Source organism: Bombus pascuorum, unplaced genomic scaffold (assembly GCF_905332965.1).
Source record: "Bombus pascuorum unplaced genomic scaffold, iyBomPasc1.1, whole genome shotgun sequence".
Taxonomy (NCBI): Eukaryota; Metazoa; Arthropoda; class Insecta; order Hymenoptera; family Apidae; genus Bombus; species Bombus pascuorum.
In genome coordinates this window covers 1570421-1595639 of record NW_026869730.1, presented here as the reverse complement: position 1 = coordinate 1595639, position 25219 = coordinate 1570421, and the positions used below count along the sequence as shown (strand labels likewise).

At 33.8% G+C, this 25219-nt stretch overlaps 2 protein-coding genes across 2 annotated transcripts in view; one reads left to right on the top strand and one right to left on the bottom strand.

Moving 5' to 3' along the window:
- The window catches only part of LOC132915635 (E-selectin-like), a 171253-nt gene that overhangs the window by 92045 nt on the left and 53989 nt on the right, over positions 1-25219 (top strand). The window lies entirely within an intron of this gene.
- LOC132915610 (uncharacterized) lies at positions 437-3059 on the bottom strand. Its single transcript, XM_060975444.1, has 2 exons — positions 2820-3059; positions 437-2287 (listed from the first exon to the last, which is right to left on the bottom strand). The coding sequence occupies exons 1-2, from the start codon at positions 3039-3041 to the stop codon at positions 2120-2122; spliced, it is 390 nt and encodes a 129-aa protein (XP_060831427.1). The 5' UTR covers positions 3042-3059; the 3' UTR covers positions 437-2119.

The following is a 25219-nucleotide window of genomic DNA, read 5'->3' as shown; positions in this document are numbered from 1 at the left end:
ATAGAACAAAGACTGTTTGTCAATCGGAAGGACCAAGTCCTAAGATTTGTAGCGGCTCCTCAGACTATCCGAGCATAAACCGCGAATGATGCATCGGCATCCGGCGATCATCTTACTCAAAGAATGCGGTCCCCGTGTGACGAGCCGCGGAACTGTTACAATGTTTCATTGTCAAGTGTCGGTACTGCCAATTCTTTAAAGGAAAGCTATGTAACTTCATATCTCTGTTAAGCGGAACGTTCATCCCGTGACCATGGCTACGCTCGGCGACCGATTGTCGCCTCGAGCCTAAAAGCTCATTGTCACGAGTTTCGAATGACTGTGTTTGGGTTATTTCGTACATGCTACGGTATTGAGGTTTTCCAAGTAACTCTAACGGAAACCCGGTGTCCTTTCATCTCCGACATATATATATATATTAAAATGTCACACCTACTTTTATCATCAAGTGACATTAAAATCAGAAAATCGAGCAAAATGTCATAATCCACAATTATGCTTGTTTCATCTTTAGTTAAAAAACACAATGTATTGCGTTATACCATTCTCTGCAATTTCCGTATTATTAGCGAGAAGGGAGGTAGTATATTCAGGTAGATTACGAAAGGAACTAATATAATTGTGCTCGACAGAGATGTAACAGGTGCAACTACGCTGCGTGTTATTCATAACGAACAGTGCTTCGGCATCTCGAACATCTACACATCTTGATTTCCAAATAGCTATGCACAGTTGCAACAGATTTAATAAGGTCTCAGAACACTTAACTCGTCCTTCAACGTTTTACAACTTGCAAGATTTCTACGTTGAAAGATACATTATCAATTTGCCAATAAGTTACTTTCAAACACAAACTTATTATTTGTATATTAATTGTTGTTAATATCTTCTCTCATTATAGATATACTTATTATTATTTTTTTTTTGCATCGTAATAATTATTATTACGCGTTTTCTTATTATCTGAATGATATAATTTTATTACAATTATTAAGTTGTAAATACTGAATTTATTCAAAAATAATGAAGCAAAGATAATTGTTCAGAATCAATTAAATGTATGAAGCAAATTCAATACATTGTACATTATGCATCGCAACATTTCTTTCGTTACAAAAAAAAAGTTATTAATTCATGAATTTAATTAGTACTGATTAGTATTTTCCTTCTCAACTATAAACGAGTTATATAAGACCTATGTTTAATGAAAGGATATATCTGTTACCCACATAAACTCGTTATTCTCAATAAATTGCAGACATTCGATATTTTATTAAGTTTCCTCATCCACTAGCAGCAGCTCATCAATAATGAAAGTTCGTTATTGATCCAAGAATTGATATATCATAAAGAGTATGTGCGTATAGCAGCATCGAGAAAATGTTCAAAATCGTTTCTTTTTTCTTTTTTCTTTTTTCTTCGAAAACGAAGCGTCTTCGACTTGTTTTCTCACGATTGTATGAAATAGATACAATGGCTCATAAAAGTATTTTGCAACTACTATTTTTATGATAGAAAAGCCAAAAACCAATCTGAAAATATACATAAAAGTTATTTACAAACATATATTTAATAAAGATTAGCACACAGCATTAATAGCCTCCTTGGTATGCCTAGAAAAAATCTCAAAAGTGGTTCCAGTAAATATTTAGGCTTATTTCATACATATGGAAAATGTTTGATGAAATGTTAAATGACTGTTTAAATACTTTATTGATTTCTACAAAATATCTGCATACTTGTGTTAGGTGTTTTGTAATATCTATGTATATTTTCAGATTTGCTAAAAACTTTACCAATATAGCTATGACAATCGGATTTTGTTACAATACTAATGACATTTCAAAATGTTTCTTTCAAGACATATAGTATATTCATAAAAGGTGTCTTCTGCAAGAATATGAATACCTTCATGAGCAACTGTATAAAAAGAATGCCGTTACTTGACTCCTATTTTAATCTTCTAAAAGCTTTCCTGATCTTTCGTGGATTGAGTAATCGAGTGGGACTGATCATTGGGCGGTAATTGATGGTGGCAGTATTTTGTTGTACTAGAGTAGACGCAGTATTTCGTTGTACTCGAGTAGACGCAGTATCTCGTTGTACTTGAGTAGGTGCACTAAAACAACACATGGCAACACATTTTTTTATGGAAAAAAGATCCTGCTATTAATGTGTAAAATAATTTTATATTTTGTAGATACTTAAATTCATAAACACTAAAACGGAACGATGGTCTAGTATTGGGATTAAAATTAAATCCTTCGGACTGGATTGAACCAGGTTCCTAAAAAGGAAATCATATATTAATCATAATAATGTTAATCATTTGTAAAACACAATCATTAACATAGTTGGTATCGCGAACCTCTAATATACTACAATACAATTTTGTAAATTTCTTTCTATACCGCTGTAAAAGTGCTTTCAAAAATAGGAATACGGTAACTCTTATCAGGTCATCGCATTATTCGAAATACTGTTTATCGACAAGTCATGATAGTCATATCTTATGATAGTAGCAATGGAATTTGAAAATGTTACGTATAACGTATATAATATTAGGTTGTCCGAAAAGTTTCTTTCGTTTTATAAGGAAATAATAGATGCACAACATTTTCTGTTTTATATTATTTTACTGAATTTTGAATGAAACGAAAGAAACTTTTGGGACAGCCTAATCTATTGCTAAAAGATTTTTACGAGTGTTCGGTGTGTACAGAAGAGTGTACAAAGGGTGTACAGAATACAACAGAATAAATCGATTATCGAATATGCTAGGAATTTTTTCAGTGACTTAATACTTTTAGTTTACTTACAGCTGTATGATCTCCTGGTGACGAATCAAAATTAAACGCGCATTCTAGAGGAATAGATGATGAAGTAGACAATTGTTGACTTTGGGTAACAGGTTGCGATATAGAAAATGAACTTGTAGTTGGACATTGCGGAAATGCTGCTAGTTCCGGATTAGGTCCGTTAAATGTATAATCGGTGGAATCAATCGATATTTGAATCTGAGTCGATACAGGAGGTATCATATTCGTAGGAAAATTGAATCGAGTCCCATGCATTACAGCCGGTTCAGTAGGAATGGCGTTAAATATAAATTTTTGATGTACACGTATAAGAGGCGTTGACTCGCCGGTAGACGTTCTAACAGTACTATCACCAGATACTACTGATGTCACTGACAATGTGCCACGTACAGTTGGCATCCCGAGTGTTGTATTATATGTTGTTTCTTTTTGGTTTGTTGGTGTTGAATCGCAAGCTGCAGGTTTATTTTCTAGCACCGGAGAAGTGCAAGATTTACGTGAAATTGCGCCACCAAATTCACATTGTTTATTAGATAAACTAAAAGTAGTTGGTACCAAAATCGATGATTCGGGTGTTCCAGAATTATGCAAAGTTTGTGATGCATTAGGTACTTGGAATGCTGGACTTGATAATGTTGTTGTCGTTGTTGATTTCCACCAGAAAGGCGTAGATCTACTTTCTGCGTTATCACACGCTGACTCTTAACTTTTTGACGTTGGAGAACAAAGAAACTGGCTCGTACTTGTGTCACCAAATGAATATTGTTTTTTAGATAAATTAAAAGTAGGTGGTTTTAAAATTGATGATTTGGATGTTCCAGATTTATGCAAAGTTTGTGCTGCAGTAGGTACTTGGAATGCTGGACTTGATAATGTTGTTGTCGTTGTTGCTTTCCAACAGAAAGGCGTAGATCTACTCTCTGCGTTATCACGCGCTGACTCTTTACTTTCTGACGTTGGAGAACCAAGAAACTGACTCGTACTTGTGTCACCAAATGAATATTGTTTTTTAGATAAACTAAAAGTAACTGGTGTTAAAATTGACGATTTGGGAGCTGGAAATTCAAGGTTATTCCATTTATCGGTCCATTCTTCTTGGCATGCACGTGAAACTGGTTCAAGTGTTTGTGCAGTTTTTACGTATTTATTATTTGACAATGTTAGAGCATTAAAAGCGTTGGAAATATGTAATGTATCTACTATTGTACTAGAAGTCTTAATCGCTGGAAATTCTGGCATTGAGTCTTTCTTCAGATTCTCTGAATCTTGCTTTACATCGGCCTTTGCATCATCACCTGCAATTCTTCGAAATTTATTTCTATTTTCTGAGATCGACGAAGCTGTATTTTCAGCTGTCTTTGCTGTATTTGTATTTTTTCCTCCTTCAAACATTGTCGCATATAAAGTTACTTTTAGATATTGTAACATCAATCTCCTGTTGGCCATCTCTGTTAATATCAAATTTAACATTGGCAATATTTACAGAGATAGATTTAGTCGACGTTGTACCTGGAAATGATTAAATCCTGATAGCAATATTAGCAGTACAGTTAGCTATATTACAATTTGGACAAAAATAACAGAAATAATCGAATCAACAATTAATGCAGTGAACTGTATAGAAAATGTTTTATTATATATTTCACATATTTTTATAACGTCTTCCTTTTTTAATTGTCCTCGTAATATTATACAAATTCGGAAATTTTAAATTGTACAAAATAGTAGGTCACATTAATATTCGGATCGTCTAAACCAGAATTACTTTTTAGAAATTGGACCAGAGGACTTGAATTTCTTGGAGAAGTTAAAAGGATTAGATTACCAAATGATATGGAAGATAGACTTGGAAAGAAATTGCAATTAGTTGGGATTGCGAAGAAAACAGTAATAGTCATTTGTCATGACATTTTTATCTAAACCTGTAATGACTATTACGATCTTCTAACGATACGTTTCGTAGACTTATGTAGGTTATGTACATGCTTCAAGTTTCATCGAAATCAATTGATGCAGAAAGATGTAAGAATTGTTAGATAGATGTAGAATTGATAGATGTGGAAAACAGGTTTCGTTATTTGCAATTTTATAAATATTGCAGTTTTCGCCATTTTGAATATTTAGTTTATACCAATATTGATCGACGAACATTGAGCGCACAGTAGGGGTTAATTAATCAAAATGAAACATTTCATACCACATTATTTACGACGATTAAAAGCAGTTCAGTGAGCATTTAAAGGATTAATCAATTAGAATATAGCACGATTTACATATCCACATTTAACACATAGTTAGACAAGCAGAATACACAAATCTGTAGTTAACAGTTATTTTTTTTTTTTTTTTTTTTAAATAGTTTATTTAGCCAATATTTGATTTTTTGTACATTTTTGAGATTCACAATAAACAATGAATTTGAGTATACCGTGTTTAGGCAAAAGTACCGATACGCGTCGGTACGACGTAGCCATGGTCTAATATGTGTCGTGGATTTTCGGTTTTTGCGTTTATTTTTTTGTTTTTTGGGTTTAAGTCGCATTGGTGCGTGATTTTTGTGTATTCTTGTGTGTGTTGTATTTTGTCCTGAAACTTGGCCGCAAAACAGGACTCCTCGGTGTATTACTTTTATGCGTTGTGGGATTTTTTGGGGGGGGATGAGAGGAAAGGGGAGGGGTAGTTAACAGTTATAAATCAATATGAATGATATATGAAATTCGAGATAAAACACAGGATAACCGAATAAGCCAACGCCCAAATCACGTTGAGTACACTCGTTCCCGTCCGAACACGAGAAACTTAAGCAACGCTGGGCACGGGTGGGGTAGTACTCTAAGATAGGTGACCACTAGGGGGGAACTGCGTGTGGTGTTGGTTTTTTCAGAGGAGGTCAGCCCAACATTGAACTGGTTGAGAAGATGAAGCGAGCAGTAATTGAACGAAGAAGGAGATACGGAGCATGAAAAAGGACAACCCTGATGATTGCCGACGCCGGGTATTACTGGGGTTGTCAGCCCTCAAAGCAGAGAAAGGAGGGCGGGGAAGGGTTTTTAGTGGGTATGGCAACAACATCCGCCCGAGTCCCCCACATAACCCCAGTGATGCGGGTCACTGGGTATGCGTAACAGCATTTTTTTCCCCTCCTCACGCAAAAAAAAGAAAAGAAGGACAATCGAATAAAATAGCCAAGCATAATATGATAGTTTGATAATGGAATCTTGAAGCAGTTTCCTTCGTTCAATGTTACACTATTTTCTTTTACTATTTATGAACAAGGCAATTGTCGAAATGATTGCAAAATGTATTATAATAAAACAGATCGTATTTTTACGGATTGGCAGTTGTGACCGATTTGTAGATTTGTTTAACAATTGCAGTGACATCGTGATGAATTGTGGGGATACACTCCGGCATAATACAGGCTCAGAATCGCGTAATGATAGAAAAACTTTTCCTCCTTTTCCTTTTTTTTTTTTTTTTACGAGATTTTAAGATCATCATTTTCCGAAAATGGAATTCTATCGTATGTTCTTTTATATTTTCTCTAATCGATACATTTATTTATTCTTTATAGAAGAATATTGAGATTCTTTGCCTTAAAATGCCTTCGTACTTACGTAACTCATTTTGAGATAGCAGAGGCATGATCATTATGAATATGTTTTCACACACGGACAATAATTCAGTCACGTAGCAGGTGGCAGGTAGCAGGTACATAAAACATATAATTTAACAAACACGAAGATGGCACCCAGCTGGGGGCAGCCACCCACCTGCTATATTTTATTTTTATTCTTTTATTACCAATAAATAAGATATAATATTTTACCAAATGTCCTTCAGGACAAATTGTAAAAACCAAGATAAACTAAAAAAAGATAAAAAAAATAAAAAAAACGTAGCATGCAGAGCTGAATTTTATCTGTCCACTTTGAAGAATCACTACGGTTGAAACGAGGATAAAAAGTCGCATTTATGTTGTTTCATTTTAGTACACACAAATGGAAACAGCGTTTATCCGTCGCATCTGTGCGAAGTGAAATATAAATTCGCCGAAAGCGACGTTTTCCGACGAATCGTCCGCTGTATCGATCCGCAGTGAGAGAGTGTAAATTTGACTTTACTTAGAACTCGCAACTACGAAGGAACAGTAAGTAATTCCAACATAGAAATTCTCCACGAATTCCAATCTAAAACCTTAAGATCCTTAATAAATGCACCTTTGTACGTAAACCCTCCAATTAGTCAACTACTCGAGTTGTTGGAACAGATCCGCAGGCTAAAAAGACATTATATCTTATACCTAAGCACTAGATTCAAATAGAATCAAATATATTATAAATACTTCTTAATCATGTTATAGTACCACGTCAGATAAATTTATTTAAAATTCTCTAACGAGAATTGATTGTAAAATAAACGCAAATAAAAAAAAAAAACATATAACTTGACCAAACTACTGACCATGTTTGACTGACCGCGTTTATACAAAGCATCTGTCGATAACTGCTGCTTAAAACAACTGCAAAACGATTGACAAAGGAAACTAATGTATAAGCATCTTTTGTGTGCTTTATTGATACCGTTCAACGTTCAATATTTTTCATCATATAATTGCAATCCTCTAAAGTTACCTCGAGAATATCGGTATTAAATAACTATTTAATTATTTAGTTACAACTAAAAGTTCCTAACATAATTACAATGTTTCATCTACTTTGTTACAAATGCGTAGCTGATAAAGTTACCTTATTGCAATTACGACGCAATAACTGCAAAATAAAGACTGTACGTATACTTGTATTATAAAAATCGTGCAAATAGAATAACAACGGATTGGTGTCCATTTTTTTCTTTTTCTTTTTTCTTTTTCGATTACCGATAACTGATAAATTAACGTATTACGAACGTTTTACAGATTAAAACCACTAACAAGCTTTAGGATTTTTATCTGATTTTAGTAAGCTCGGTTACCTTCGAATAACAGTAATCCTGTTTTCAACTGTGCATTTTTACACCCGGATGAATATATACTGGAGCAATCGCTTGATGTAAGTTTACCGTTTGACAAGGCACATCCTTGATAAGATCCTACTTACTACCAGTATTATATTCCACTAATTATGGATTAACGAGGCAGCCATTCTACATGGCAGTATAAGCAGGAAATGTAGAGTAGGATTCGTTTATACGATACTAGGTTAAAATTGACTTGAACTTCCCTTGAAAGCTTAAAATGGAGTTAAAATCTTTGCCAAATATGTCTTGAACTTGTATGATTCTGAATTATTTATTAATTCGGTTTGGTTTCTAAAGTGGGAGTGAACGATCGATAAAAGGTTCTACATCCTGAAATAAGTCAAGAATTTATAGAATGTGTTTTCACACGGCGCTTAAGTGAATACAGGCAAAAATGAATCAATAAGAGAAGTTATTCTGCATTTCAAACTAAATCGAAAATGTAGAATAAAATTTCATAGTACCGTTTCTGGGAAAATAAGATTTGAAAATTTATCGAGTAGACGTGCAGCAAGTCGATTCTTAATTCAACGCATTAAACTCTATTTTCTTAAAGACGAAGCTTTACATAGAAGAAACTTGTTTTACATCTTTATTTTCGCAAGCAATAGCCAAATTCACATACATTAAACGAATTCGATTCTCTTGAAAAATCAGATAAATGGAAGAATGTTATTCTTTACTGCATACTTTTTACTTATTTTTGGAGATGGAATACCTCGTATTCCACATCTATCCTTCAAATTTTATTTTCCGTATAATATCTCGTATAATTTCTCGTACTAAGATGCAAGCAAGATGCTAGCAAGCCGCCCTTGAGAGAAGGTTGCTAGCGGGAAGCGTCGTTCCGAGAAAAGTAGATTTCCCGTACCTCCTCTTAGATGGATGGTAGATTTAAGGACTTATTAAAAATAAAGACTATTTGTCCGTTTGAAGGATTTTAATTAACGAAATTCTAAGAATTATAGCGGGTGTTCGGTCTAGCTGAACATGTCCCGTGGAAATGCATCGCCATCTGGTAATTATCTTGCCCGAAGAATAGGGTCTGTGTGTGGCGAGCCTCGGGGTAGATATCCATTACAACGTTCACTGTCAAGTATCGCTACGACTATTTCTTTTTAAAGGGAGCTATACAATTATTCTGTACCTTTGTTAAGTAAAACGTTTATTCCGTGGTCGTGGCTGCATCTGACAACCAGTTATCGCCTCGAATCCAAACTCGTTATCGCAAATCTCAGACAATTATAATCGATTTAATTCACAAAGGTTTATAATAATCGGTTTAATTTATAAAGACAGTATTGGGATATTTTTCAACGAATTCCAAGGGAGGAGGCCCGGTGTCCTTTCATCTCCGACATATATATATATATATATATTGAGGTTTTCACGTACGAAAAGTTAAATTTATATATATTCTATACAATATTCTATAGAGTAACATTAGAAAGCGTTTTGCAATAATATCTTCAATCGTAGTAGTGTACATATTCTTCCACTTAATTTCAATTTCGATTATGCTTTGTGAAAAGGCAGTAGTTCCTACGCTCGATAAGAACATAAAATTACAAATTTCACGTTTTCAACATTAACTGATAATTTAACGGGTAAAAACAATTTTAACGAGCGTTCGATCTAATCTTCAAATCACGTGTTTTTCTATAAATGCATCGAACCACTTCGAAACAATGATGGAAAGATTTTACGATAAAATACAAATATACATAAATATCTTAATAATTACCGTTAATAATTACCTAAATCGTCTAACAATATAATCACGCGCTATCCATTGCAACACGAACCAAATACGCTTAACTTTCAGATTGTAGAAGTTTGATAAAACGTTTCTTCATATATATATATTTCGTTGCATAATTTCGATACGAGATTAAATATTTCTTGTTTGAAGTAAAAATAGCAAATAAAAAGATTAATTACTCCAAGTAACTTTATTTGAAAATAACGCTTGAAAACGAATTATTATTGCTAGAATTGCATTTAATATCGTGCAAATATACATACAATTTCGCCATTACTAGCTTTATTACACATTCTGCAGTAGGTATTCTCAGAAGTAGGTATTTAAACTAAATACTGCGAGATAGAATGCTTGTCTTGTGAACAATTTAAGTTTCCAAGTCTGTGCAAATTATTGCGAAGCTTATAAAACGAGGTATGTGAGATATTCATAAGCTTATTCCACGGAATTTAATACACGGTTATACTGTAAATTTAATGCTTGAAAAGAGGAAGGTTTTTCTTCGAGTCGGGTTGTATACTACCGCATAAAAATTTAATCCTTTACACCACGTTAACGGTTAGATACATTATTTCATTATATATTTCGTCATATACTTTGCAATATATATCGCAAGATATATTTTATTCGCAACATTATTGCAATGATTTTATTCTTTATAACCAATATTGCAATATTCTATTTAGAAGTATTAGGACATTCGTGTGAAATTTGACGATTAACATGCAAAATATAAAAGTCAGAGTATCAACAGAAATCCACTTATATTTTCTCACGTGATCTGTAATTAGAGGTAACTTCAAAATCGTAATTTTATTTTTATACTTCCATGTATAATTCGTTAATTATTATAATAATCTTATAATATAGAATCACTTATTAATCAATCAATAACCGCTGTATACATATCTTGTAGTTTTATCTTTGTATCATCATTTCGTAATATGTTGAATGTAATATACGATAATGTTATTGTATCTTCATGTTAAATAATGTATTCTACTTATTAACTTGCAGTATGATATGATTATGTATTATAATTTAGTCGCTGGAACCGTGTCATTTGCTATTGCCAATAATTAAATTCTGGACGTTTGTGCATATTAAATTTACAGAAAACGTATGATATATATACGCATATAAAATATGCGCAGTACGTCAGCAGTACGTCAGTACATCATACAAGCTAATATGTCGAACATTATTATACATATAATATTTAACGATCAATATTTAACAGCACTTCTATAATTATTCTGATATGCGCAGTTTGCGCGATAAATTATCAGGTTTTTGCCCAAATTTGTAAATGTTAACTGATGAAGTTTATGCAGAACAAGGACGTAAAGTTGGATATTCACTATTATACGCGTATAAGATGACAGTTGGATACTGTTGAAAATATTGATGATAGAAAAAAATGTTAAGAAAATCAAAAATTTTGCACGGGGAAGAAAATTTAGTGTAATTGAATTTTTTGCACGAGGGCATTTCAAGTTCGCTAAACATAATGATGAATTCAACGACTATACTCATTCAAGGTCATTCAAAATCAATCTAAGTCACAGAAAATTTGGTGGTGTTCGTGGTCGATTTTACGAAGCCCACAAGGATTCTCTGTTGCTCGGTACATATTTCCTTGTTCCTTTGATTTTGTTGGTTATGGTACACGATCGCTATCCACGAGGTTCCGCGAAAGGAAATCTACGTGGGCCATTCGTTTACCTTCTCGGTACATTATGTCAAAAGTAAAATTTTGTAAATAAGCCCACCACCTGTAAACCCCGTCATTCACTTTATTACTGGTTCCCTTCAACGAATTACAATCAATAACAACAAGAAATTCCCGTCCATGTAGATAGTGGCGAAAATGTTTAACGGCGTTTACAACTGCCAACGTCTCTAGTTCATACGAATGATACGTAGAATCCACGGGACTAGTTTTCTTACTATACTATACTATTCTATTAGCCGGTTTTTACCGTCGACCTTATTGGTCAAAATAGCCCCGTATCCACGCGATTTAACGTTAGGATGTAATTCTATGGGATAATTAATTAGGGTCGAACATCATTTACGCCAGTTCATCAGTCAGGATGGAAATTACCTTTTGGCTTATATTTTCATGTTTATCTGTCCAATTTAAGGTAAGCAACAAGATACGAGTAGGCGAGGTCGCCCAAGACCTTGGGAACAGCCAAACGACGTCGTTACGTACTCGTATTGCCCGTTGGGGGTGAAAACTGCTGTACATTCTGTAGAATTAGGATGAATGGGAATTTCATGGAACCCGCTGGCCATGTTCGGGCTAATAAGAGGTAGAAGATATCGATCCGCGACATTATTTTTATTTAGTTCCCGAAAATCTACGCACAATCTGTCCGAGCCGTCCTTTTTCTTTACGAGTTTTCTTTACATAACCGTGAATTACTAGGCCTTATAATTTTTACTCTAATTAATTCGCTTATTCTATCACGCATTATTCTTCGCTCTTTCTCGCTCAATCTATAAGGGCTTCTTCCTTGCGCGGCAACGTTTGGATCAATAAACCGTATTTCTAGCTGGCTCGTATCTACACGAGAGCGTGGGAAGCCCGTAACGAATGAACTTTTGAACTTTTCGAGAACAAAGATCAAACGACTTTAACCATGATCAAGTACCTCGGTATCAACATCATAAACATCGATCTTCTTCTCAGCGGTTTTGTCACAGACATTAACAACTTTTGTTTTACAAAGAGCAAGAAATTTTCTGTAATATTCACGTTAAAAGCTTGTCTTAAAATTTCACGATCAATCATGATATCATATTCCAAGTAAGTAACTATCAGCAAGGACATGAAAAATGATCTCCCATGTAAAACCATTAATACATACTGTGAACAAAATTTGTGATGTACATTTAATACAAGTGTTTTCTATCTATACCTCGCAGTATTACTAAATCACTCATTCTTTTGCCGGAAAATTTTGGGGCTACGGATTCTTCAATTAGTGAGCATTCAGCTCCCGAAACGAAGTTAAAGTGGAATGATGATTTAATGTACCAATTGGATCTTCCTCTACGCGGGAGTCTACTCGACGTTCGTTATTACAATCGTAGTTTTTCCTCCACAATAACGGACAATTAGGCGCGACATATCCCTTCTAGCGGCACTTGAAGCAAGATGCCGTCGATGATGTGGCTGATCGATTTTCATCAGAGTTTCGTATATTCTTCACCTGCTCCAATTTTATCCTCTTGCGACAACCCGACATTCGATGTCCGTAGTGGCCACAGTGATGGCACTTTATCCGGGGCTTTCTGACGAAGCCGTCGACTTCTCCTCGTCGCAGAGAAATCACATTTCACTCTGAAATTGATCTTCCGTCTCTATGTCATTCGTGAGTGCTAGTCGTTCGGAGAGTCGATCTTGTAGACCGAGGCAAAGAGCGGCGGCATTAATTATTTCGGCCGTCAATAAATTTTGCCATCTTGTCTTCAGAAGGGAACGGAGACGATTACCGTAAGCTCCTGAGGATTCGCTCTTCGACAGTCCTTCCTTGTATATCTCCATTAGCGCCGAGGTCGCCGTCTCTTGGCCACCAAAACGCGTGATGAAAAGTTCATTAATTACCGGCTAGGTAATTTCTTCATCGTTCAGTACTTGCGTAATCCAATGCGCTGCAGAACCCTCTAAAGCACGATTCAAGGCAGAAAATAACTCGCTGCCTCGTAAAGGATTTTCTTTCATCATTAGGTTAACGATTATGCACCATGCAGCCGGGTCGGGGTTAAAACGCGGTAGCGTTAAATTTCCAAGTCCGCCGCTCGATCTTTGCTCTCGCGGCTGAGTCAACTCGCGCACAATAGGTCACGAGCTGTTGCATCGTTACAATCGGCACTGATCCCACTTCTGTGATGTCTGGTTATCATTAAGATTAAAGTTAGGGGCATATAATGAATCTTCAGAGGAATTATTCATCGTTGTCACACAATCGAGGTAACGTTTATTAACACAAGTATGGATGTGACAATAACTATATAATAAGTATGGATGTTCGATAACGAATCCGCGGTCAACGGGATAACAGATGTACTTTGCTTAGTTTTTATCATTTTCAATAACTATCATCGACGATGGAAATTCTTTTTGACTAAGAATAATCACTAGCGTTATCGGCGATAAAAACATTTTTGGATTATTTCTGACCAAATGGTTGGCAAAGCTAACCTAAGCTATTCTAAGAACAATTTATTTGTTATATATATGCAAAATGGAGAGGATAGTCGTAGTACAATCGGAAACAGGCTGATTCTACATGAAAAAATAAGTCGAAACTGTACAATAAAATTTGTTCATATGACGCTTCGTTTCTGAGAAAATCAAATTTGAAAATTTGTCAAGCATACTTTAATTTTCCTATGTTTTTCCTATATTTTTTTACTTATTTTCAAATGAAATTTAAATCCCTGTCGATTATTTACCCTTATCCGGAATTAAGCAAATTTAGGTATATTTGTCAAATCTTCAAAGTCGATTTTCTTGAAAGCGAAGCCGCAGACGAACGAATACCATACGAAATTGCTTTCATATTTTTCACGTGGAATCACCCCTGCCGGGTCGTACTGCGACTACCGCTCCATCTCGTGTAATAAAATTTTTCGATATGAAATAGCATTTATATTAACTTTTATTCTTACAGTAGATTTCAATTTAATATCTATAATTCGAGAGGGTAACATTTTTGTCCAAATATTGGCTTCGTAAAGACGTCAAAATCCGTAAACGTCAAGCTTTGACAAATAATTTGAAACTTGGTAAACTAGATTGAAGATCTTTCAATTCGTTACGTTTCTATGTTCTCGTGATCCCACGAAAAACAGTTTACAAGCTTCAACGTTCCGTCTCTCATGTTACAACCCCTGGTTAACTCCCCAATCTAATTTTTCTGCGCTGATTTGATTCGCTTGCCGAGCGGATTTCAAATTGTATCGATTTGTTGACCAGGCACGTTTCACTTTCGCGACACGACGACTGCGTTTATTCGCAGCAAACGTATTACGTTACATGGAATGTAAACGCTCCAACACGATACGAGAACAAAGAGGGGCTCTAGTCCCGTTGAAAATGTTTCCGCGGTCGAGGCATACGAGCCGACTCTCCACCTCACTCGCTTTTTCCCTGCCTCGTCCATGATAAAACCAATAGATCGCCTTGGTCGAACAGGAAAAAATTTGATCTCATCTTGTTAATATGAACGTTCCTCCTCCTTAAGCACCAAATGCCGAAGATTTTATGGAAATGGCACGGCTGTTATATTCCTTCGAGGGGGAGCAATGATCGCATAGGCACTATCGGTTTCCATTATACGTCTCGATTCCATATTGTCGATCGCCTATTTGAGGGGGTTGAACGATAGGCGGAAGTATCAGAGGTCGAGGGTTGAAGCTTAGGGAAACGGAGATTGTAACTACAGGTCGGTTAGAGGTATTGCATCGTAATGTTTCGTTGCAGTGTACCGTTGCTCGTAAGTATAGTTCATAAACGTTGGTTAATCTGTGACGATATCATTGATAGCTGATAATGTATCTAGGCAATTGAAACGATTTGCGACAACATTATTTAGATTTATTTGAAGTGTAGAAATTAATGGTAAATATGATTATAATTAGAAATCTAGTATAGTAATTAAAAAAACTATTGGCACATACTGTTATTCTCCAATGAAGCAGTTTTCCGTCAGATTTTGTTCGTCAAATTTTTGTAACCATATTAAAGTACTACTGATATGAAAATGATATTGATAATGAAATGTAGTATATTTTGACCTAATTAATTAGCATGTAAATGCTGTAATAAATAGAATGGTATGCCGATAGTTTCTGTAGCCACGTGTGCCTTTTTATGCAATCACCAAACTATAATAATAAATTATCTATTAAAAAACAGCAACATTATATTTTCCTATCTAGCGTGTACAATTTGCTATTTAAATATCGCTGATTTTAATATCGGAAGTCAAATTACAACTGAAAGAGATCTGCAAGATTTCTCTTTATCTAATTTATAATCAAAAGATTAAAAAGTTAAAAAATTTGTAGCTGAAGACTTCGTCAATAGTTTTGTAATATTTTACGATTACAAACACCAGTTTTATTGTTGCGTATTAGCTTCGAAAAATTAATTCAATCCGACCATAATATATTATTATATGAAACTAAAGTAATTACGAATGTAGTTATAATAATTTATTCTTAATTTTGTAAAATATACATCAAAAATAAACAAGTGTCTTAATACTTTTTAAGAGTAATGCACACTTTGGTCGATTTGTATGAACAAGACACAAATGCTACTAAAACACATGGTAGAACAAATAAACATCCAGGACCACTTTATTCTCTGTTACAGTCATCCCTGAATATCATAACAGCCTGTTATGCCCGGAGCTATCAAATATTATGGAAGAGTCTTGTTACCGAAAGAATCCATTGTTTTTAGCTCACTCGGTGATAAAGCTATATATACAGTAGATATGATGGAAACGGATTGAATAAATTGATAGATAGAATATTGCGATTAACCGAGGCAATAATATTTAATGTTATTTAACACCTAGATCAATCACGTATTCAATTCAATCAGTACGACACTGATATAGTTTTAAATGAATAATTATTCCACAACAGGATTATGAAAGATGATTAATTCATACGTTTTAGTAACATTCGTGCATTGTCAAAACAAATCAATTAACATATCCAAATACATAGGAGCGAAATCCTACGTAAACATTACAATTTGGTTTAGACACATGTTTAATTTCAGAATATTATAATTTTAATTGATGTTCTACACTTTATACGACGTATGTTATTAATAATAACATGCACAGATTTTGTTATATAGTATACTTTAATGTCACGATCGTTTATCATATATATGTGAATTTTTAACAAATTAAAAACGGATAAAATGTAGAATATAGATAAATAAATATGACGGATGTAAGTGCAATGAAACAAATCAGCCTATTTCTACAACAAACTGAAATTTAACTTTCAGAAAGACTTTTAACAAACTAGGATTTAACCTAGCCGTTTAGAATGTTGTTCATCCTTATAAAAAGTAACCAATTTTTGTTCTCTTTCCATCAATCACGTACGTATTACGCGCAAATTCTGTCAAACATTTTTAAATACAAAGTGTAAGAATTGTCGATATTTCCAGGGAAATTCAAATTACTTTTCACTGAAATTTCATTGAAGCTTTGGAACGAAATATTTTATTTTTTGTTTCGACATAAATTGATTTATTTTTAGACATTTACAATTTCTATTTATTTGACAATCATCAAATAACGTGTCACACAAACTGTTGTCGTTTAATATTTTGCGACAGTGCTTAAAGAATTCATAGCTAGAAGATAATGTACGCATTATAGGACTGTGTAAAATAGTACGTAGCAATTGAAATGCTGCACAAAGGAAATTATTTGATCGTTGACCCAATAGAAGTGAAATAGAAATAATTATGTCGTGTCTTATTATCGAGAAATAACCCTTTATCCTTGTTGAAAAATGTATAATAAAATTGGCCAAAATGTACGCCATGCTGTTGTGAGAAATTTATACGTTTCTAACGGATATTCCCGCTTTAAAATTTCATTAGTTACCGCTAAGGACATTTCATTAAATCTTCCGACGAGAAGAGTAAACAGAAAAACAAATTTAAAACCAGAATAATTATTTGCAGAAAGAGAGGAATGTGTTTTTCGATCAAATATGAGAGCATATACATCAGAAAATTTAGTCCACCGTAAAACCAGAGAAAATTAATACCGCTGCAAAACAAATACACGTAATCCCCTCAGATATTAAACCGCCAATGTAATTTATTTTTGCTCCTCGCTACTTTTAATTTAGTTTTTATCTTTCCGCTAAATTTCATAAGATTTTTCATAAATTTTCATAAATTTTCACAAGTCTAATTTCCATATGTGCATAGTATTATAATATTTATACGTATCTAATATTTGCGTATTATTTTTCTATATTATATTATATTATATTAATAAATATTTTTACGTTATCCCTTTTATACGTATACACCTGCTAAATACTATAAAAAATACTACACTTTGAATGTTTCAAATATTTGTATATCGTCTCTTCAATTTTTACGTCTTTAAAATTGAACATTATTGATTATGACATTATTTCCTATTATATCCTATTATGGAAATTGTTAATTTTAGAGTCATCATTCTTGTGGATCTGAATACATTTCTATGTGTACATTATTTTCGTTATAGTCTCCCTATTATCGTATTACAATAGACAGATCCATTGGTTATAAGTTAGACATATACGTACATTCTGCCTGTTTATTCTTTCCAATTTCAAATCTTAGTGCACAAATTGCAGATTTTTCGTATCTGTAGTCAATGATTGACCGGATTTGAAAGTAGTATATAAAAACTGACTGTTGCAGTTTTTCAGCAATGTCATATGATTCTTACAATATGACGACCAGATGCGTAAGTAGATGTGTAGAAAAAAGATGAAAATAGTATAATAAATAGGAACAAGTTATATACATAAATAGATAATATATACACTATATATATATATATATATATATATATATATATATATATATATATATTGCTCTCAACTGTTACAAAGACTTCGCGATATCAATGCTAGTAATATTTACTTATATTTTTATAATTATCGATAAATGTACTACAGAAATTGCGAACCACGCGAATAAGTGATCGCAAAAAAAAAAGAAAAAAAGAAATTTTTTCAGGAAGTACCGAACCCTCTGATAATTCCTGTAAAATTCTACCGTAATTCAACACTCACTTGTAAAATTCTACCGTAATTCAACCCTCACTGTGTTGCTTCCTACGCGCGAATAGAAGCTGGAGGATGCGCCAACGCGGTATGGATGACGGAAGGGGGAAGTTATCGATCGTCCGCCGCAAACACGGTCGAGGAGGCACGCTTCAAAAGAAACGTCCAAGCTACTGATGTTTAGAATAGTTGCGAAAGAACGTTTATGCAATACCTTAAGGACTAGAGACGATATTCTTTCGCTTTACCGACCATAACAGAGCCGATCCTCGCTGTCGAAGATTATACATTCCGTGAATCGACGAGCTGGCCATCGTTGACGTAATTTAACACCGTATCAAAGACCTTAAAAGTATTATAGTTCATGTCAAACGAGCATCTGGTATCGAGATAACGAACCATTATTTTCCTATAGTACGTCATCATACGCCGTTTTATAATAGGTTCGATGGCGCGATGTAACACGATTTTGGTACCGTTTATCGTCTCACATGCGAAATGAATTTTACTTTTACTATGCATGACTTTCTGTATCAAGACTCTGATGAATTTTAACCTATTAACTAGGGTCATCCTTTGATCAAAAACTTCTATAACCGATCAAAGTCAACGACAAAACCAGCACAGCATAGACGCAATAACTTATATTATATTATTATATTATAATAATATAATAATTTTTGTAACCTCTATATAGATTTTCAGACTCGTTACAAATTTGAGCAGCGTAGTCACGATATTTGTGTGTTATTACAATATTGGCGAAACTTCAAAATGTTACGTATAGCAAATAGAATATATGTGAGTCGCAACATGTGGACCATTTTGTCGATTTACATCAACAATTCACGAATGTTACTAAAATATATAGATAAATGACAAATTAATAATCAAAGCCATATTTATTATCTTCTTGTGGAATCATTAGATTTTTTAAATTACGCATAACGGTTGTTACGTCGAATGACACCCTCATCGACCGGATCATCTACCGCGGGCAGACTGGCAACCAGATGTTCGCACACTGTCACGGCGCCCCTTCAATGTCGTGTTTCTAACCGTCGCTAGCGGTCCGCCGGCGTCGTATATCAATACAATGTATCGACGAGTGTATGGTTGCCACCTGGCCGCGAGTTCCAGAGACTTTTATCTCTTGTGACGCTCATATTAGTGTATGACTAATCGTTGAATATAGACGATATTTTAACCTATTAACACAGTGATAAATTCATTAAACCGCTCCGGTTATCCTAATCGAAACACGAGGAACCACTACTTCGCGGTGTCGATTACACGAATCGTAGCGAGAATTTACCCCTCTCGCTGACGCGTTTTCCCCGCGACCGCGTCGCTCCTCGGCCGCGTCTCTCGGCAAACGGTCGTAACAACGTTCGACGAGATAAATACGTCACATAAATACGTGATAGATACGTTTGCATATGGCCTTATACATAAATATGCAAAACATGCATCATACAAATAACGTGAAATAAAACAATACATTTTTATAGTCTGCTAATCATTCTAACAAACTTCTATCTTTATATATTTCATTTTATTTATTATTTATTCATTAATTTCGTTCTCCTATTTGCATTCTATAAAAAAGCACATTTGCATAAACGTCAGCAGTGTCATAACATGTACAACGTACATATCTATAAAAATGTTCTATGGTAAATGTCGGAAAACTTTCATGAGCCACTGTGTGTAAGTAGTACTTGACGTAACTGACAAGCAAAACATACATGGTGAACAAAGGAAAGAGAGAAAAAGAAAAAGAAAAGGAAAAAAAGAAAGAAAGAAAAGGAAAGAAAGAGAGAAAGAAAAAGAAAGAAAAAGAAAGAAAGAAAGAAAGAAATATTATAATGCAAACTGTAACAGCAGGTAGAACCGCAGAAAAATTCGACTCGATAACCGCAGGAATATCAATGAACCGGTCGCATTCTTCGATTACAAATAGTTGTTATTGTGACACACAGCAAGCAGAACGTAATTTGCGTTGCTCGTTCGCGATGTGACTGTTAAAACAAACGAGTAACCGGCCCGTGGCTGTTCACTTCGAGAACATCAGAGCTCGTAATGGATGACAGCTATTAGTGTCTGGTGCACGCCCGAAAATTGCTGGCGTTAACTTTATCATCGTGGTCAGTGAAACTGTTGATTATTGTCGGTTACGGTTTAGACGGTATTGGACCATGCTGCAACAAATCATTGGAACGCATCGATTGCCCGGCTAAGCTTCACGCGATTGCTTTTTTCACGCACCGAGTGTGCCGATGGATACGATTAAAAATCAAATTTCGAATAATTTCATACTGGCCAAGGCAGATAGAAAATTGTTAACCTGTTGATAACTAGGTCATTTCTTAACCAGAAACGTCTACAATTAATAAATTAAAAATTTACAAAAAGAATCAACCTCGGTTAAATTAATTATAGTATTTGCAAATATACGTATATAAGTATTGTATACGTATGTACATATGTATGTACGTATGTACATCATTCGACAAGTAACGTCGAATTTTTAAAATGTAAAAATTTAGTTACATTCATTGACGAGTATATACCACCATTTGTTTCGTTCCTGGAACATGTTCTACCACTGAGCTAATTTTTAAATCCCTCTTTTATAAATATAAATAATGGAAAATATTCCTCTTAACTGGAAATTTTTCCGTAAATGAAACCTGTTAACGTAGCGCTTGAAAATAATAGCATTTATTCTTTTAATTACCAATTCTCGGTTTCTGCAGTTACCATTTCATTTTTATATTGAATTTCTATATTGAAAACATTGATACGTATATTAAATCCCAAATTGAAAACGATATTGATACAATATTTAGCTATTAACCGGTGTATACGGCAGTACACAATGTAGAATATACTAAATTTCATTTTTGGAAGAAATAAAAATTACTCTATAATTTTGAATAAAATTTATATTTAATGCACTAAAATATTGTTTTAAACGAAATAGTTTACTTTCGTAATTTTAAATATACACAAATTCATGTTGTTTCGTATAAAGGAAAAATCAAGCTCTGACTAACAAAACTATAATTATTTATGTTTCGGATCAGGAATCGTAAACGAACAAGTGAGATTTTTATCGGCAAAGCAAAACTTATAATTTGATAGCAAAGGAAGACTATTTTTTAAAGCTGTATAAACCTGCAATATCTTAGTGATTCGATATATGTATCAATATCTTGAATATAAAAATTGTTTTATTTAGGTATAAGATAAAAGTTTGAATATCTAAGCTTAAATGAAGAAAAAAAAAAAAAAGAATTTAGTATATCAACTGAGGTTTTATTCCACGTTTTCATCTAATCGGTGACTCTACTTAATGTTTTCATCGAAGGTTGGAAATTTTAACCACTGTCCGATTTTATGATAATATTTTCACCTAATATTAATATTCGGATATTAATCCATCGTAACCAAGTCGTCCATAGTTCATTTACGCGACTAAAGCGCAAATGTCGTCGCTATATTCAAAATGCCGCTGATTGGAAAATTAACGGTGTACACGGCAACCGATCAATATGCGTCCTGTACAAACCACTTTCAGATGGATGCAAACGAAATCAGAGTTAAACCTATACTGAAACGGTTCGGTGCAATCAAAACGCATAAACGCTTGTAATTTTAGTAGCTCATCGAAGTGATATAATTTACGGGAGACGTCATTTCGACGTATTTCGAATTTCATGCGGAAAATTACACGAGCCATTTACATTTCTCTCCCATTAACTTTTATCCATTTAGCAATATAAATGTATATCGAAATTCATTTTTTGCAAAGCTTTCCAGTTTCCAAGCTTTCTGTGTAGTATACCTATATCTATACGCGTCTATTTGACGCATTCGAAATGTGCGTAAACCTAGTGTTAAAGTTGTTATATTTTAAAATCAAACAAACGATCATCTCCAATCAATTTCCTTAATCCAACAGTTCTCGGGGAAATAAAGAATATCTAAGTTTTTCAAGTTGGAACTAGATGAACAATCGGAGACAGATACGGCAATCCAATTTACACGTTTTGCATCGTTTTGATAAATAGTTACACGAGATATCTCCTCCACAGTGTCACCCGAGGAATATTATCTCGACCATTTATTAAATATTTCAGCCATAGAAACGAAAGAGTTAAGTAAATACCTGAGCTGCTGTAATTAAAAACTGTAACTGAAAAAGAAAATCGTACAATCTGTGTAACCTAACCCCTCCCTATCTCATAGGTACTATATCTTAAAGGAAAAGCTTCTTATCGCTAAAATTTACTCGAAGATGTAATTTAATTTAACAGGAATAAAAAAGTGAAACACAGCGCACAGATTAGTTGATGACACTTTTGTCACGACATTACGACTGTTCAAAATTCTACAGATATTATCAATATATACATAAACAAGTATACACATATACGTAAATATTTCTGTTTTTTATAAAGATAAGGCTCATAACCGCCAGAAATAAAATTTGAATCAAAAATGTTATCCAAATAACATTTTCTAAAGTAAATATCTACAACAAATATTGCAAGAATTATCCGGTTCTAAAATTGTTTGTTCGCTGATATTTCAAGTAGCGCACGCTTTAAATTCTTCCTCCATTTCAGCAGATCTCGAATTTAATTTATTACGAATACAGAGCTTTATCGAAGTGTTGCTTCCTGACCTAAATAATATAATCAACCATAAGGAAACCTTAAAGGAATTTAATAAAACAAAGTCGTAAGAAAAATTAAACAAGTTACCTACCTATTATTGGCATATACATGATACTTGATACTTAAAACAATTCATGGTAATTATTTAGAAAGCTGCCGCCGTCTTGAATTTTTATGCTTTTTTAATATATTGTCGGGCTCATGATTCTAAACAACTTTTTCCAGCACGTATAACCGCTGCTCGGTCTTAATATCCGAAAATTTCATGTTAAATAGAAAGAATATAGTATTACGAACATTAATACGAACGTGACTTCTTCGACGCTTTTAGAATTTCGAGATCACACATCAGACTATATTGGCATTTCTATGCATTGTATGATTTTGTTGGGAAAATCAGAAACATACAACATTTTTCTGTATATTCTGTAAATCTAAGAGACTCTTTTTGTTAAAATGTTCTTCCATTGAAAAAGATTCTTATTTTATAGAATTTAGAAAAGTTTATGTAATTTCAGAAAACGAATAAAAATAAGTTTACATAAATCAATAATTTGAATATTGTTTACTTCCTCTTTTTACATAGAATTAATAGTAAAACTATTGTTAATATTCTCCTGTGTGAATTTTTTTCAATTTAAATTATCCTTTAAATAGAATATTTTTTTGCATTTATGCAACAGTTAAAAAAGATTATGAACTTAAAGACACCTTGTAAAAACTTCAAATTAATTTTCAAACTAAAGGTTTAATATATCTCCATTTACGATTTGAAATTTAAGATAATACCACAACTATCTTTGTTAAAAGCACCACATGAAGCCTTTTATAGAAAGAAACTGAAACTAACAGTTCAACATAAGATCATAATTTATCAACTATTTCCTCTGATTTCATTTGCTTAATTTTCGACATTGAAATAGATGCTTTTCTTTTACTGTTATATAAGTTCTTAAAATATGCAAACGAAAAGTCTTGTAAATATTTCAAAATTTCACGTAATGCAATATACTTTCATTCGAAAATTTCGTTTTCTTAACTTAGAAGTTAAAAACTGTATTTTGTGTCTTATGTCGTAGTTCTAAGTACTTAAGCTCGAGCCCTAGTTTATCGTACTTTAAAATGGCAGATCCCAAGAGCATAGCACAATGAAAAATAGTCTTAAAGTTATATGCTCCTGAGAATCATGTAATTTCAACACGTTCCTTATATTGAATAATAGCTATTAATGGTAATAACTATTGCTAATTGTAATTAGTCCGTTTGTAGCATGTAACCAATTGCATATATATGTAGAAGATGAAAGGACACCGGGCCTTCCCCTTGGAATTCTTTGGAAAATTTCCCAACACTATCTTTATAAATTAAACCGATCATCATAAATCTGTAGTCATCAGAAATCTTTATAAATTAAACTGATCTTTATAAATCTTTAGTCCTTATAAATCTTTGTGAATTAAACCGATTATAATCGTCCGAGATTTGCGATAATGAGCTTGGGCTCGAGGCGACCACTAGTCGCTGAACGTAGCCGCGGTCACGGGATGAACGTTTTACCTAACAGAGGTATAGAATTGCATAGATCTCCTTAAAAAGAAACAGTTGTACCGACATCCAACAGTAAACATTCCAACCGTCTTTGCCCCGTGGCTCGCCACACACAGACCCAATTATTCCCGCAACATAATTGCCAGATGTCGATGCATCATTCACAGTATATGTTCAGCTAGCCTGAGGACCCGCTATAAATTTTAGGATTTAATTGACTAAGGTCCTTCAAATTGACAAACAGTCTTTATCCTAACAGTCCGGAAGATACGGCAGATCTGCTTTCCTCACGAACGACGTTTCCCGCTAGCAACTTTCTTTCAATGGCGGCTAGCATCTTTCTCTAACCACCAACATAGAAATTTCTGTTTTAATTAACAGATTATTTGCGACCAACTCTTATATAGAATTTTAAGTAAATACATAGAAATTAACCAATTAACGGCAACGTCCATTTCCCTCACTTTCTGAACGAGGGTTGTCCTCGACGAATCCGATCATCTCGTGACCTGAGACACACCCCATCATAGTTTTTCTCTGTA

What these genes read in the sequence shown, in the direction of transcription:
- LOC132915610 (XM_060975444.1), bottom strand. Translation starts at nt 3,041, where the DNA reads ATGATACCTCCTGTATCGACTCAGATTCAAATATCGATTGATTCCACC. An exon ending in CACCAGGAGATCATACAGCT is followed by an intron (nt 2,288 to 2,819) that starts GTAAGTAAACTA and finishes TTTCCTTTTTAG; the next exon opens with GAACCTGGTTCAATCCAGTC.